The 17,914-nt window shown below is 42.7% G+C and overlaps 1 protein-coding gene across 1 annotated transcript in view; it reads left to right on the plus strand.

The window, feature by feature from the left end:
• LOC149324040 (chondroitin sulfate proteoglycan 4-like) overlaps positions 1–6,900 on the plus strand; it is a 46,620-nt gene extending 39,720 nt beyond the window's left edge. The window contains exon 10 of the mRNA XM_089485965.1: positions 54–6,900. Coding sequence (XP_089342091.1) covers positions 54–2,110 — 2,057 coding nt within the window. The 3' untranslated portion in view covers positions 2,111–6,900. The remainder of the gene's footprint in view (positions 1–53) is intronic.
• Positions 6,901–17,914: the final 11,014 nt, after the last annotated feature.

Genomic DNA, 17,914 nt, shown 5'->3' on the forward strand with positions numbered 1-17,914 from the left:
TCATGATTTATTGCTCCTGCCACTTAATGCCACTTAATATCCTCTTTTTACAGGTGCTGTTGTTCAGGAGGGAGGCAAAGTTTTAATTGACAAAACTAACCTGGATGGTTCAAACTTGCTCTTCAAATTACCTGAGGCACAGCGTTCTGCATTTGAAGTGTGGTATGAAGTTGTAAAATTGCCCCAACATGGGAGAATTATTGTGGGAGAAAGAAACATTACAAGAGAGAAACCTAATTTCTCCCAGTACATCATAAACAAATTTGGAATTACCTATATGCATGATGATTCTGAAACACTCAGTGATCAGTTCATATTTGCTGTGTGGTTAAACCAGAAGGGCAAGTCTACAACAAAACCTGATTCTGATATTTTAGAAGAGTCATTTAATATCACCGTTGTGCCAATGAATGACCAAGCTCCAGAACTAAAGACAAAAAGACTACATTTGAATGTTTTACAAGGAGATACAGCAGTTATAGGGTCGGAAAATCTGAAAGTAGAAGACTTAGATAACACTCCAGAAGAAATCAAATACACTATCATAAGTGACCCCCCAAATGGTTATTTAGCATTCTGGGGTCATCTCAATGAATCCATCAAAGATTTCACACAAGCAGATGTTGATGATGGAAGAGTCTTGTTTGTTCAAGATGGAAGTTCTTCATCTGGAGTTTTTTACTTTAGTGTGACAGATGGCAAACACCGTCCACTGTACAAACTCTTTAGCCTTGAAGTTACACTCCTGTCAGTTACCTTAGTCAACCTAACAGAGGTGGTGCTTCCGCAGGGACAGAACACTGCTGCTATTACAAACATACAGCTTTCTGCAGCAACAAATGGGAAAAATACTGAGATCATGTTTGTAGTAACGGAACCTCTCAAATCTGGACATCTACAAATTGGCAATGAACAGGTAACCACATTTCGTCAAAGAGACATAGATGCAGGAAGACTGTCATATTGTATGACAGACCTCACTGCAGTTGGAGATACAGTGGAATTCATGGTGTTCACCTCGGACAGCAATCTAACAGGACAGATTATGAATATTACAGTACAACCCTTTGTGCAAATGGTGCTTGACCTGATCGTTCCAAATGGTATCACCTACAAACTAAAAGCAAGTGATTTGGATACTACAAAATTAGCAAACCTAACAGATAGTATTCCAGAATTTGAAATAATTGTGTTTCCCATTTATGGAAGAGTGTTGAGGAGACTATTGGGGAGTGTTAAAGCTGAAAGATCAGCTGTGTTCACACAGAGTGACCTTGAGAGCGGTGTTGTATTTCTTGAAGCACATGCCAATATGACAGATGTTGATATTCTAAATGATTCTTTCACCTTTATACTCCGAGCAGACAATGTGCAACCTGCTCTAGGTCAATTTCACTATGCCATAGTGCCACATGACCCTTCATTACTCCAGATGTTTGCTTCAGAAGTGCCTCTCTTAACTAGCACAAATATTTTAAAGAGTTATACCATGGCAAAAAATGAACCTCACATCATTCCAAAGAAGGACACACATACTGAAGCACCAGCACAGACACAGTGGCACAACCAAAACCACTGGGTAAAACTGAAAGACAGAGAGACAGTGTATAGCCAGGAAGTTGCAAGGGATAAATCTGTTTGGGCTGAGACCACAATGAAAACAAGTGGTACAAGCACCGAAGATCAGTCCCTGCATAGTAACAACCAGCTGTTCATCATTATACCACTTGCTTCTGTGGCTGTTTTATTTATTGTGACTGCTATTGCTGTTTGCATCTTTCTAATATGTCACAAACCAAAGAAGGCCAAATCTCTCATTGCTGAACATCCACCAACAGCCCTTAGTAGCCCGGGCTTTTCTCCTGAAAGGAGTTTAACTGTTCCTACAGTCACAGTGACACCCCTGTTAAAAGGTACAGGTAAAGCAACAGCTCTCCCATTCTCAACCCTTAGACAGGAACCACTTCAGCCAGTGCCTGTTGCTCCAGTTCCAGCTTCGCAAGCTGCAGAAGGACTTCTGCAAAGCAGCTGGTCCAAACTTGACCCAGATATGATCCAACACTGTCGAACCACCAATCCGACTTTGAAACGCAATCAGTACTGGGTATAGTGCCACCACTGGAGAATGTGCCGACTACCATTGCATTTAACAACTCTAGAAAGTTTATGTATTTTGAAATAATGTATGCATTTCCTGTTTCAAGAGTGGTCAACTTTGATGCTCCCAAATGGGGAAAACACATGTCAAACACATGACCAGTAGTCCCATTTCTGGTTTTGAAAAATTTGAATTTTTACAGTGTTATAGACTTCAGAGGGATTGTGCAATCTATTTAAAAGGTGAATCACTGCTCCTCCCTGTCAAGGGGAGTTGAAGGTTGTAAAGTAGTCTGACCCTGGATGCAGCCCAAGGCCTACTATGTGCTCCTCTAATTGCTGCACAGTTCAAAGCTTAGAGAAACCAATAGTAAACCTGATGAGTTTTGAACAAGTTCACTGAGATCTGTCATGGCTAGCCAAGAGCAGCTCTCGGAAGAGGAGGAGGATGAGGAGGATGAGCCTCCTCCAGAGCAAGAGCTAATTGAGGCTACAACAGGTGCTAATCCTGCTCTGCCAGGTCCCAGCTGTGATCCCCCAGCCCCAGAGGAGGAGGCTCAACCAGGTCCTAGTGCTAGTGAGATGCTGCCTGTGGTGCAACAGCCTAGTGGTGACTCTGGGGAGGAATCATGCCTGGATGTGCCTACCTATAAACAAAGAAGGGCTGAGAGTGCTTGCAGGTGCAGGTCCAGGAGAATTGCAGAGAGGCAATTAGCAAACCAGCCTCAGGGGGCACGGGGGAGAGTTTCCCTTACTTAAGCTGTAGAGAGGTCTCAACTCAGTGCCAGAATTTATTGCATGATCCTTTGGTGTGATTGCTGCCGGCACTGGCTCCTTGTATCTTGACTCCTTGTTGCTTTGACCTCGGAATGGACTGGACCCTTGTTATCTTCTGGCTGCTTTGACCCTGGACTGATTTGACTACTCTGACTTCTGGTATCCTGACTTTGGCTTGGCTTTCGGATTGCTCTCTAACGCTGACTCCTTGCAAGGTCTGTGGACTGCTTCCACTTGCTATGCTAAGCCATTCTTATTGGCATAGTCGGGGTGTGCTGGCTGCAGTCTAGGACAAGATCCAACTGAGGTAATCCCTTTATGAACAAAATACAGTTGCCTCTCCTTTCTCACGGACTTGAGATCTGTGTTCACAGAGGAGTGACCTCCATTATCTTTGATGGGCCATGCCCCCATGGCGCATGCCTCCACATGCTCGTGGGGCATGCCCCATTCAGGCCCCCATGGGCTTGTTGCAAGTTGCTGTTTTCATGGGAGCGGGGGTCTGGAATGGATCCCCTGTGAAAATGGGGGGTCGACTCTAAGTAGGCAGAAAAACAATGAGCACTGGTGACTAAATACTCTAAAACCACCATATCCCATCTGATCTTGGAAGTTAAGCAGGGTAAGATCTAGTTAGTACTTTGATATGAGATTGCGAATGAACATCAGATACTGTAAGTATATCAGTGGCGTTATTAAAGTGACATCATAGCGATCTGTGTTGAGTGACACCCCAGAAGAAAGGTGACACCCAATCAGACATTCTTCCTACTTGGGGGGAGGGGGAGGGGGAGCATCCCTGGCCCTGCTTCCCCACAGTGATGATGGTTCCTCATGAGGAGGCACCACCACTGCAAGCAAAGACAATGGCAAGGACCAGCCCCTGTCTCCCTGTGATGGTGGAGATTGCTCTTGAGGAGCTGCCACTGCAAGGAAAGGAAAGGCTGAGCATGCCCAGCCCTGGTTCCCTGCCATAGCAGTGGTTTCTCATGAGGAGACTGCAACCCCTGTGAGGAATGAGAAGGCCAAGCACACCCATTGGTTCCTCACGAGGAGACTGCCACCACCATAGGGAATGTGAAGGCTGAGTGTGCCCAGCTGAGTGCTTCTCCACCACAGCTGCAGTCTCCTTGTGGGGAGGCTGCCGCCACCCTGGCAAAGGAGAAGGGGTGAGCATGGCCATGCCCTTCAGCATCCCTGCCTCCTCAACCAAGTGACACCAGTGGGGGCAACAGTGCTGGGATATATTTCAGAGGAAGGAACTGGCAAAATCACCCCGTATTCCTTGCATAAGAAAATCCTGTGAAATTCATGGGGTCACCATAAGTCAACAGGTGACTTGAAGGCATACAGTATATGCACACATCCAGTGAGCACTAGACTTTACCAACAGTTGTGTTGTATAGGGGTCGAATTAGACAATATTGGTCTGGTACAGAGGCCGCCCTTTTCTTCTCTGGATTGTTGCCGTGGCAACCACACGGCCACAACAATGATCCGGCCCAAAAAGGCTGTAAGCGCTTTGGGGCGGTGTGGTGAGGTCTTGCATTTAAGCATGCTTTCTTATATGACTGATCATGGGAAAGTAAACACAAGCCTAATTTGCACGTTTTAATGCTAAGGTATGTATCTTTGAGGAAATCCTATTGTGGTAGGGAAAGCAGGTTGATCGTAGGGAATTTGCCCACAGTTCTAAGAACTCACAAGTTGGAATGGAAATGTGAGTGGCTGAGCTAGAAATTAATCAGTGAGTTATTTAAGCTTGTGTGTTTTGGGCTTTGTTCTAAATTCAGTTAGAGGATTGGTACAGCCACAGTCCTTGCCATAGACTGATAATCTGAAGCTTCCAGATTTCACAGTACTCTTGTCATGCAACAAATCTTGAAACAAATTTTGTCCTATTCAGCCTTTGTGCCTTTATGCCTTTGTCTTGGGTAAAGGGTACAGAACAATGCACAGTGGGTCCACATTGATATCCCTGTGCTTGTCATCTCCTCTCTCCTCTCCTTTCCTGCATTCAGTGAGGAGTCTAAAGAAGATTTTTATTTACACTGAGCTTTAAAACCTTGGAAAACTTAAGTTTTGGACTATAACTCTTAGAATGTATCTGCTGAAACTGTATTGTGGCCTTGCCATCTGGGGGATTCTGGGAACTACGGTCCCTAAAAGTAGCTTTTCCAAGTTTTGGTTACATCCTAACTAACCCTATGGTAGTACTTGTTCCATTATATATTTTTAAGCTTAGAGAATTCCATGGATAATTATGTATTCCCCCCCCCCCCCAATGCTATATTTATAGAAGTTTTTTGCTACTTCTGCAGTGAGCTGGGTGTATGTAATGTTTCTTTGCAATTATATATATATATATATATATATATATACATATACATATATATATTTAAAAAAACAAATTTGATACCAGTAATTTTACATTTTGTCTCATATTGTGAGCCTACATGCTATCAAAAGATGTGGATGGTTTTCCCCCTAAATAATGGGGATGGTGCTAATCTCTACTATGTCATTTTGACCTTTGCACAGTTGGAAGGCAAATGTTAAGACAAACAAACCTGTGATTATTTTGACAGATATTTGTCAAGGTCAGTGAGCAAGAAATCCATTATTCTCTTGAACAGTTGAAATGGATGGCAAAGGACAGTTGCTACCTTTAGCATTGAGCCCCCCACCCCCACAGTGTTTTATCATGATAAACCGTAAGACTTGGGCATCATGCTGAGTATTGTTCTAAAAGATGTGGTTCAAGTCTCATCCATACAGCAAAGCTATGTGGCTGCCAGCCAGTCTACAGCAATATCTTCATGTTTATGGTTTTGTCTAGAGAAACTTATCTTCTTGTATAGTATCAAGTCAGGCCCAAATTCCATCTGACTAGCACAAAGAGAACTGATTCATTGGAAGGCAGCATGTTCAGCAGAAGGTCTGTGTAACCAAGGAAAGAAATGGTGTCATCACAAAATTTTTTCTTCAAATAAAGAAACAAACACCAAAAAAACCACTCATTCTGAATAAACACCACAACTTATGACAACTCTCCAAAATCAACAAACCAAGTGTTAACTACCCACCTAATTATTAATACTGTGGTCTGCCAAGCACTTGATAGACTTCCAGTTTGTCCTAGGAAGTGTATGGTGGTGTTTATTTGTGTGAGTTTGTGGGAGGGGGGAGGAATAGGTTTACTGTATTAATTTGCTTCTCCATTTGAGACACCCTGGTGTGGGGGCTATTTGGCTGTTTCCAGCTTGGTAGATCAGAATCTGAGAATCAGAGAAACAAGAAACGCCAGCATTGGGGTGGAGTGGGCCTGGCAACCGCAAACTGCATACCCTGACTCCACCCCGATGCTGGCATCACGCCACACGCCTTACCACATGGCAGGCGGCATCATGCCATTTCTTTTGCACAGCATTTAGATTCACTGCGTCAAAGAAATGCTGAAAAGCCACAGCAGCAAGGGCTGCTCTTTGCTGCTGGCCCCTATCCAGCGCTGAAAGGGATGGCAGGACACTGCTCTATTGGGGCAGTCTGTTTCTTGGCATAGTCAAGTTAGCGTTAGCGTTAAAATACTATTTTTAAAAGAACAGGGCTTTGGGCTTCAGTATTTCCTTTTACAACTAGCAGCCTCTATTCTTCATAAAATAGAACTTGGGTAGAGAGAATTGATGGTAGGCTATTCTATTCTATTGCCATGATACAAACAGTTAATCACTTTTTAGATCCATTGCTCTTAAAGAGTAGGTGGGAAGTAAACCATCAAAAGTAAATGAAGTCAAAAGTTGCTTCACTGTGGATAGATTGTGCGTTTTACTTTTTTAACCTTGCAAAATATGGGATTTTAAGGTAACATTTTCTTTACAAATACTACTGAACTTAGAGCAATGAACTGTGAATGCAGAGATTTTAAAAATATTTTTATACCAATAACTTTTGCTATATAATTTATGGAAGGTAAAACTGTAATGCAGAAATTTACAAAATTTACAAATAAAACCTAATACCAAGTTATTTTGTCTCTTTCAGATATTATGCATGCTTAAAATTAGTTATTCAACTTCTCTTATGTCATATGTGTGTTACTGAATGTTGTCTAAATTCATGCTGGTTCTTCTTGTATGAACATATGATCATCTTACCTTCCATTGACTCAGGTGGGAGGGGATGTGTCTTTCTCTGTCATATTTATTACTCATGTGCCGTCTTAAACATGCTAAAAACTCAATGCAACTTCAGGAGAGGAAATCATGCAATCCTACAAATGTTTGACTGCATTTCACAGCATTCCTTATGTTAGTTATGCTGGCTACAGCTGCTGGGAGTTGCAATCCAAAAACATTCATAGGGCTGCATGGCTACCATCACTGGTATAGATAGGCATGCATAGGATTGTTTCCTGCTGCTCCAGAGCAATGGATTCAAAAGCAATGGAGTCAAACTACAGGAAAAGAGACAGTAAGAGCTGTTCAACAGTGGAACGTGCGGCCTCAGAGAGTGGTGGAGTCTCATTCTTTGGAAGTTTTCAAACAGATGCTGGATGGGCTCCCCTGGAGTGCTTTTGTTAACCCAAAGTCTGGCCTTTTGTATCCCTCCTCTTTTTCAGTATCAAGATGATATCAGATATTTTAGGCATGTAGCTGAGAAGACACTACCAATGCAGGAAACTAGTCATGCCATATAAGGACATCTTTGACCATAGAAGTAGATCCAACTGTCTCAGCATAGGGGAGCTTAAGAGCACATAGCCAAGATAGATCAATCAAGATTGGAATCTGCATAATCACTTCATTGATAGGAGTGATGGTGGGTGATAGACCTTGTGTTTACAAATAAACAGAAACCCAAGTATACTTCCCTCTGGAGGAGGTCCTCCATTGTCCAGAGACATTTGCATGGATTGTCTGTGTCTCCTGCAAATATCCTTTTAATCCCAAAATCTGCCATGGGATATGATTTGGTTTCACTCCGATTTGGTTTCACTTGCGATTCAGACACTCACTTGAATCCTCAGCATTGCTGGCCACTATCCACGGGCAGCTGCTCAGCCATTGCACTTCATAGTGTCCCTGACTGGAGCTCCATATCTGGAATTGGTACAGTATTACCATCTGCAACTCCTTAAGTTCCAATCTGTTACTACCTTTATTTCATTAGTTCATGGAACTGTGTGTGAACGAGTGTCTTTGTATGAACAGTGGTTCCCTTTTATTCATAAATAAAACTATAGTGTGCCCACGTCATATGCGGGTGTGCTATATGCAGATTTCCACTTATGTTGAAAGCCGCACGATGAAAGAGGCAATGGCATGTGTGCCTGTGGCATGCATACTGTGCCACGCGTACAAGCCCCATTGTTTTCAATGGGGCTTGAGCATATGCAGTATTTGCTTACACTGGGGGGGGGGGGTCTGGAATGCATGCCCTGGGTATTTGGAACTTGAACTCTGGAGTTCTGTTTCTCAGAATTGGTATACACAGGACTGTAGTAAGGAAGATATATTTCTGTAAAAGGAGGCTAGGTCATGATGAGGGGTCGTCTAGATCGCTCTCTAGCCAGACTTCCATTATTATGAATCACCCTTTTTAAATATCTGGAAAGCTGCATGATTCCAATGTAGAGATAAGTATATAAATTAAATCTGGAGCATTCTTTTTGTTATTAGATCAACAGGGAAATATCACTTCTTCTGGAATCAGATGTTTGAATCAGATAGCTCCACTTTGTTCATTGTATGCCAGAACTTAGGCAAGTCTCTTCTTAATTCAGTTCTGGAGACGTACATTTAGACCAGGGATGCAGAATAATAAGGGATGGGGTGGGGTGGAGTCAGAACTCATATTGCCACACAACACTCCTGGGGCTGCATGACACAAGGGGCTGACATCACAGCTCTTAACAGCTTCCTCTTTCATGTCTGTGTAAATTGCTAACCCATCTGCACACAGCATAGCTGTTTCAAGGCAAAAAGCTATCATTGGTCTATAGTGGCATTTTCCATTTTGTCTCCAATACCCAGCCAGGAACAATTTAAGATCATTGCTGCAGACCTGTGAAATATTTGAGTCTTAAAGCATGCTTACGAAGAAGTGCATTCCATTGAACTTGGGGGAATCATGCTTCACAGTAACCTTGCCTTACAAAAGAAACTGGAGCTCTTCCTTGAACAAAACACACATCTTCCCAATCACCTCTACCTTCTGTGAAACTGAAGTACAGTCGAGGCATGTTTTTAGCTTGCTGGAAATGATTGTATGAACACAGACAATGGATACTGTATTAATCAAAACAAGAGTTCCAAAATGAAAATGCAAGGGGCAGTTCCTGCCAGAGCTGCCAATAAAGTTCATTTACAGCACAAAGCTTTCTTTCACTGCAATCTGAGAAACTTCTGGCTATGAAATGGTTTGTGCAAAACTGCTTTGTGGTGAAATCGTTTTCTTCAGCCTGCTCATTTTCCCCACTTCGAGAGTTGCTTCCTTCTTCCTTTATTATATTACATTATACCTACTGGAAAAAGAGAGAGAGAAAAACCCACACTAGCCGCTGATTAAGCTGTTTGTATGTAAGTTGAAAGGTTTAAGCTGAGTAACAGTTTCCTTGACCTCGCACAGTATGAGAGACTTAAGTCTTGTTCAAAACTAGAGGAAGGGGGACAGAGAGGATTAAGTACTGGAACGGAGCTTTATCGAGTGTTTTTCAAACTTCTTGGAAAGGAAACAACTGACTGAAAGGCTAGATGAAATGTGTGGAATTTGCCACACGATTGATGTTAAAATCCATATATACCACAAAGTAATCCAATGTGAGTTATGGATATTCTGTGCATTGGGTGGCTACTTAGGCCTTGCTAGAAAAAAAATGCACTACTGACACAAAGAGAGGAAAATAGGTCATAGATTTGCAGAAAATCAGTACATTCTGTTTTAAAATAATTGTTCAGAATGGCAGAAACAGTGAATATACCTTAAATAGGAATATAAGAAGTTGCACCACAGCCTGCTCAGTTGTCTGTCCTGGATACAGCTCATGTTCTCCCTTCCTATAGTTCTTTGCCTTATAAACAAGACTTGGCAACCCTTCAAGTTAGTGCCAGTCTTCTGGCAGAAAGATGCTGCATATCATCCTTCCAGACTGAGGACTGTCCTCAGCAAAGCAGGCCATGTGGCCGGCTTACATACATGTATGTGTATGAGCGTCCACAGGTATGATTGTGTTCTTCATATACAGACATTTAGGCATCATGCAAACACTTACAATTATTTATTTATTGGCTTGAAAATATTCCAAAAAAGGTATAAATTGCAAACAGCAAAACTTGATGTTACCATTTTATGTAAGGGGGGGGGGCACTATTTTACTATGCCATTGTATTTAATGGGACTTGAGTAACATGGATTTTGGTATACATGGGGGGTCCTGAAATCAAACCTCAGTGAATGCCAAGGACCCACTGTATAATCCCTCTCTCTGTTTTAACATATAAGTAGTTTTGGATAATTGACTGATTATCCCCCAAATCATCAGACACTGGCCCCTAAACCGCACTTTTTTCCCCTTCTGACAAAAGCTTTTTAAACCAGACATGGGAATATTCTAGAGTTTCTTCCTTAGAAGAAGAAGGCAGACGGAGCTGAATGCTCTGCCTGCACAGTTCCATGTCTACCCCTCTGTATGTCTTTCTTTGGCACAAGGGATTATCTTCTAGATTGTTGTGCTCTGCCCAAGACTTTTCTTCTCCAGCAGGAGGCAAGACAGATAATAAAGAAGCAGCTTGTAACTGCTCAGGGGAAAGGAAATGACCCTGCACTCACAGATGGTGTTTGCTGTGGTGTTCCTTCAACTGCATCTGACTTATGGTGACCATAAGGCAAACCTATCATGCTGTTTCCTTGGCAAGACTTGTTCAGTGCGGGTTCTGATTTTGCCTCCCTCTGAGGCTGAGAGAGTGTGACTTGCCCAAGATCACCTAGTGAATTCCATGTCCAAGCAGGGACTTGGCCTCCAGACTTATAGTCCAACACTCAAAGCATTAGACCACTTTGGCTCTCTACAGATGGAGTGCACCCTGATATACTTTGCCCTCAGAGTTAGATCAGTTGAATTGCACATTTTTGCTCCATCCAAAAAGAGACATACACATGCCTAAGCCACACTTGTGTGTGTGAATGTCACTGACAGCCATCTGGTTATTTCTTATCAACCCATTTCCTCTTCCTGTTAAGTGTTAGACCTAAGGGGATAGACCACAAAGGTTAACAGAAGTCAGAAGATTGAGAATTGTATAGGAGAAACATTTTTCAGCCATTGTCTTTTGCTACTGAGAAAGTTTCAGTAATTTAAATCAAGTCCCATTGATTTTGATTCAATTTGAGCTCAGGTTTGCGATTAAAATATGCAGCACATAAAAAGTGCCTAGGTTTATTGTAATTTGCACAATATTCCTTTCAACAAATTGTGTACCAGCCCCTTCTATGTACAGTAGCCAGATGAACTTCAAAATGGGCAGTGAGGCAATATGTTTCAAACGCCTCTAAAGTCAGTAGGGTAGCTTCAGGTTGTAGGCTAGGCTGCATGGGAAGAGATAGCAAAGTTCCTTGGAAAGGATTAACATGCTGAGCTAATTGTTAAAAGGTTAAAAAAAACCAATTCACTTGTGTACCTTTCAAGGATTACAGTTTTAACAATTACAGTGGTCCCTCCATGTTCACTGGGATTAGGGGTGCAGGACCCCCATGAATGTGGAGAAACCACAAATAAAAAAAGAACACTATTCTTTTTACCTAAAAGAATACCTTTCTTCAGGTCCTCCAGTGCAACTCTCTGGTCAATATCTGCCAGACATTGATCATAGAATCATGCTGGAGGACCTACAAATGCCTAGAGAAGTATTTTCTCTAGGACCTTCATAACTTTGTGGTCAGTTTCTGGTAGAGTTGCGCTGGGGGACCTAGAGATTCCTAGAGAGAACATATTAATCAAAACAGCAAATAACCAAATCTGCAAAAGTCAAAGCTGCAAATGTGAAGGGCCAACTGTAACTTTAAATATGTACAATTCACATTATATTATTAAACTATCCACCTTACCAGAGTAAAGTTTTCTTTTTACATTTGAAAAACACCATCCATGATTTTATTCCAGGGGTGTGGGAAAAGGTCAGGGATTTGTACTTAGAGCCAACAGCTTAGAAGATGAGCTGTATCTCAGGAATGTTTAGTCATCTTTTTCTGGAAAGAAAGGAATATATTTCTCAGAGCAAACACTTTGCACTATTAGTAAGGAGAGCATCAGGAGGGACCAGTTACCTAAACTGCTAAGCTCAAAAGTTACGTAAGGCCCATTAATCCCACTGGAACTACTTTTGAGGGGAAAGGCGGGACTCGGGAGGCTTGCAATTCTCCAATCCTGAGGAATCAAGAACAGCAGGAAGTAGTTTAGAGGGCCAGCATAGTATAGTGATTTGAGTGTTGGTCTAGGACACTGGGAGAACAGGGTTCAAATCCCAGTTTGGTCATGGAAACCCATTAGGCGACCTTAGGCAAGTAACACTTTCTCTACCTCAGAGCAAGGGCATCACTATTAAGTGCAGAGAATGTGGGGTGCACAAGGTGACACTTTGGGGTGACACCATCCTCCATATTTCTGCCTTTTGACATAAATTGACTGTGGAATTCACCTGCATCCCTTTAAAATACTGAAGAGATGTGAGTCAGACAAGGCTCAGTGAGAAGAGAAAGGAGAGATACCAGGGTTTATTTTTTTTAAATAATTTTATTTTACTTTTTAAAAAATCAATTATTTTAACATTTTCTTTAAAAAAACATCTTAACAAATTTTCACTTTAATCACATGAAATAATGTACATGTAAATAATTTTTAAGCTGTGCATATGATATTGTAATTTAAAGGCATAATTTAAATTTTGCTAGTTTATGTTACAACTGTTACACTCAGTGATATTCGGGAACTACAATTTATGAACTACATTGGTATAAAACCATTACTGTGTTTTCTGTATGGAGTGGTATGGGAAGCAATCGATGGGTGAGTGACACTATGAGTTACTTCATTGGGTGATGCCAACCCTAGTGATGCCACTGCCTCAGAAGATGGAAAGGGAAATTCCCCTCTGAATAATTTCTGCCAAGAAGAAACAAAAACCTCCTGATATATAAGTCAGAAATTACTTGAAGTTACACAACATCAAGTCGTTTTGCAAAAATCAAAGAGAACTATATTTTGGGTCAAGAAACAACTGGGTAATGTAAAAACTGATGGCTCTTGGTTTTTCTGGTGCCCTTAATTGATTAGTTAATTAATAACTTAATTCTCACAAAATGGTAGTGCTGAAAATCCAACTTAATTCAATCTCTTTTATTAAAAATAAATGTAATGAAGTTGCTCATGATTAAAGTTCCAGCTTAATTCATAATGTACTTTAACTAGTCAATTCCTGTCATTGTGCATCCTACTTTGTCCTTGCACACCTTACTGTGTTCCTGTCCATTCACCAGCCCCTTCTCCATAAGATAGCTTCTCCATTCTGCCTAATGACAGGGCTGCTTCAAATGCTCTAATACATCACAAAGTGAAGGGATATGACTTTTAAAATGTGCATTTTTTAGAAAACCCCTCTCTAGTCTGAGCTAAGCATCTCCCTCAAATGTGTTGGGACATCCAAGAAAGCCTTTGAAGATTATCTTAGTACGAGTAATAGTATTTTAGTAGTACTGCTGCGTAGCATTGAAAGGCAAAAGTGGGAAAGTTCCACCCCCTTTATTGCAATTTTGTGAGAGCTGTTGGTTAAATGTAACAAACTGGCTGGTGAGTCACCATTGAATGACTAGGCTTGATCAAGATTTACCCTGTGTATACTTCGCAAGACCCTTGGTGAGTGCAGGGGACATTATGTTAACCTCAAACTGACCATGTCTTCACAGTTCACACTATTCTCTGGTCACTTGCTTGCATCTTATTGATTATGGTGTTTTCCTTAACTTAGTTGCTGAGTATCCCCAATATGCTGGAGGCAGGGATTGTGTTGGACAGTTACTTTTAAAAAGTAAGATCTTCTCATTACTCATTACAAGTTTGGATGGTAACCAGTTGCTGTTACTTGTTACAATGTTGAAAATAATTTTTAAAAGAGACTTGTGTTGCTCATGTTTTTCTTCTTCTCTTTTGAGAAAATAAACCCGAGAGTTGATGAGAGAGTGGCATAAAACATGGAACATCCCTGTCCAGATGGCTCTAAAAATGCCCTTTCAAATAACTTTTGAAATTGAAGAGAAACAGCTGCATATTATACCAATAAATGTAAAATCACTCTAGCTCATTACATTGCTTTCGAAATTTGACTTTTTAAAAACTTTAGCCACCTCAGTCTTTTACTGGCAGTTAAACTGGATAATTTAAGCAGAATGGAAGGAAATCCGGTTTTGTTTTGTTTTTCCCCAGGGGATAGTGATTGCATTCATTTATTAAATCCTCAACTATCCTTTTGGCTAGCTTTGCAACTGAAATGTTTTGGTATTTCCTTTAAAGATCTTCATCAAAAACCAACATATCTTGATAAAATGATAGATTTGTAGGCCTCCCCCCCCCCCCCCAATGTATGCTTGGCTCACTCACAATTTGCTTGTAGCAGGTGGAAGAATAGGTCAAAAGCACTTTGCTGACCTTTACCAGGCCTGACCTGCCTCAGTTTAGTATGAAGTCATTTAGTCTCTCTGAGGTCAGTGCAGACAGTGACTAACTCAGACTTCTTTGTTAGCAGATGAGTGGTGCAAACACTTTCAGGTTGTGCAATGTGCCATTCACTGTGGACATGGATGGTATTGAATGACAGAAGTGTTGTAATTTACAACAGAAATACAGTTTAGAATTTCCGGTTTCATATTACAAAGCGTCTTATTTTAATGGTGGGGAAAGAAGAAAGAAGACGAAAGCACTTGAGAAGAATGGGAGAATCATGTTTTTTAAAAAGACATCAAAATGGAAAAAGGTGACACAGGGGAGCAACAATTTTCATTCCTCTTTGCAAAATACATTAAACAGGAATTCTACTTTTCAACTCCATATTTAAACTCTATATCTATATTTATACAGTATGAACAAATGACACTGATTAGATATGGGATGAACAACTCCCTCTGTTCAAGGAACCACAGTGAATCCCTGCTGAATGTATCTTTGCCAGAAGTATCACTGTCCACTCAAATTTGGCAGCTGTGGCCAGATTTGTCACTACTTGTTGCCAAAATTCAGCAGCAACGGTCATGGCTGCCTATGGTGTGTTACTCATTAAATAGCTGGTTATGTGCAAAGTGTCATAATCGTGCTGACCCCAGGGCAACACAAGATGACCACAGCAAGCATGTGCAAGGTTTTAGCTTATTAAGAGTGGCATTGGGGAACTAATCAGTGTAAGGGCATCACTAGTGGGGTGCAGACCGCACCAGGTGACACTCTAAGGAGGGGCTGACACCACTGCTCCCCATACTTTTCTGCCTTTGGGCAGAAGTGGGCTGTGCCTGCATCCCGTTGAAATGCTGAAGAGTTGGGGCAAGGCTCAACAGGAGATGCCCCAGGGTTTTGTTTTTTTTAAATTAAATTTTAAAATTTAAAAAATCAGAGGAAAAGAGATACTGGTACCACTTAAACATTAGGAAGATCTTCCTGACAGTAAGAGCTATTAGACAGTGGAACACTCCCATGGAGAGTGGTGGAGTCTTCTTCTTTGGAGGTTTTTAAACAGAGGATAAATGGCCATCTGTCAGTGGTGCTTTGATTCTGTGTTCCTGCATGGCAGGGAGTTGGTCTCTTACAACTCTATGAAACTACGAAGGTTATCGCATGGGGGCAAAAACGTCCCCCGATGTGTTCTAACGAGCACGAGCGTGGGCGCGCACGGAGCGTGATGGGAACCCGATGGGGTCCAGAACCCTAGTTTACCGCACGGTGGAACGCCGCCGCTGCTGCCGGGCGTTCCCATCGGGTTCCCGATGTGTTCCAGGAGGCGCCATTTCTGGGAACGCTTTTGAAACTGTTCCCAGAAATGGCGCCTCCTGGAACACATCGGGAACCCGATGGGAACGCCCGGCGGCAGCGGCGGCGTTCCACCGTGCGGTAAACTAGGGTTCTGGGCCCCATCGGGTTCCCATCACGCTCCGTGCGCACCCGCACTCGTGCTCGTTAGAACACATCGGGGGACTTTTTGCCCCCATGCGATAACCTTCTACGATTCTATGATCTTCTGTCAAATAGTAACAAAGAAGAGAAGGGGTGCCATCCTTCCAATGAACTGAAAGGTCATCCTCTTTGGCATAGATGCCTATGGCATTAAGTTAAAACAATGTGAGTTAGATTGGATTGGATACTGGGAATTGGTGTAACTTTGCAGGCTATCCAATGTGGAGGAGGAGCAACTGTTTTTTCCCAGTGGGCCAGGAACGACATAATATTTGTGCCTGTTTTGTCCCAAGAGCAATACTATGGGCTTTGGGTGTAGCAAGGCCTCTGGCTCTCAGGAACACAGCCAGAACAAAAGACTTGTTCACAAATTTCTTAAGTTTTAAAGGTTTTACTGGTTATAAACACAAACACAACAAAGGGATTTTGTTGGTATACCGGCCACCTCGTGCGCTGACTGACTCCCTGGACGAACTGACACAGCTGGTCTCGGAGGTATTGTTGGAGTCTCCCAGGCTTTTAGTCCTGGGTGACTTCAACATTCCCTTCGCGGCCAGCTATGTTCCATCCGGTGCAGTTCGTGAATTCATGGATACCATGACTTCCATGGGGCTGTCTCAACTGGTCTCGGGTCCAACGCATTCTGCAGGTAATATGCTCGATTTGGTTTTTTGTTCGAGCATGGAAAATCCGTGGGCGGAAATAACCAACATTTCCCCCCTGTCATGGACGGATCATTTCCTTGTGGAGGCAGCGATCAAGGCGTCTACCCAGATCCCCCTCGGAGGTGGCGGACCTATTAGAATGGTCCACCCACGAAGGCTGATGGAACCCAAAAGGTTCCAGGAAGCCCTAGAGGGGCTTATGGATGGAAATGACGGCGATTCTGTTGATGTCTTGACCGGTATTTGGGATACCGGTCTCTCCAAGGCTATACACAGTATCGCTCCCAAGCGCCCTCTCAGGCCTGCTTCCAAACGAAAGCCCTGGTATACAGAAGACCTCCGGGCACGGAAGCGGGTTCTGCGACGGCTAGAGCACCGCTGGCGGAAACACCATCGCTTATCCGACCAGACTCTCCTAGACCATCTTTTGAAGGACTATGGAGAGGCGATACGTGCAGCTAAGAATTCGTTCTATGCTGCACGTGTCGCGTCCGCGGAGTCGCGTCCGGCAGAGTTGTTCAGGGTAGTGAGGGAGCTAACTCAGCTCCGTCCTGCCCCGAACCAGATCCTTGAACCTTCTAAGGCCTGCTGCGACCAATTTAACAACTTCTTCGCGGATAAAATCTCTCGGATAAGCGAAGGTCTTGAGGCCAGCCTTAGAGCAGAACCTAGAGTAGAGGTATCCAGGGCTTCCGTGAACTTGGTTAGTCTGGATCAGTTTGAGTCTGTCAGTACCGAGGATGTGGACAAGATCCTTGGAAGTGTTAGGAAGACAACATGCCCTCTCGATCCCTGTCCCTCATGGCTAGCGGCACAGGGGGGCCCAGCTGTAACCTTGTTGTTACAGCGGATTATTAACACCTCACTGAGGGATGGGCAATTTCCAACAAATTTGAAATTGGCCGTAGTTAAACCTCTATTAAAAAAGCCCTCCCTTGACCCCCTGTTGCATAACAATTATCGGCCTATCTCACTATTGCCATTTCTGGGGAAGGTGATCGAGCGGGCGGTTGCAATCCAACTTCAATCGATCTTGGATGAAACGGAATATCTAGACCCATTTCAAACCGGCTTTCGGGCGGGTTACGGGGTTGAGACTGCTATGGTCGCCTTGGTCGATGATCTCCGTCTGGGCATGGACAGGGGAAGCGTGTCCCTGTTAGTGCTC

Source organism: Sceloporus occidentalis, unplaced genomic scaffold, assembly GCF_023333645.1.
Source record: "Sceloporus occidentalis isolate IW3139 unplaced genomic scaffold, rSceOcc1.0.p SCAF_1, whole genome shotgun sequence".
Lineage (NCBI taxonomy): Eukaryota > Metazoa > Chordata > Lepidosauria > Squamata > Phrynosomatidae > Sceloporus > Sceloporus occidentalis.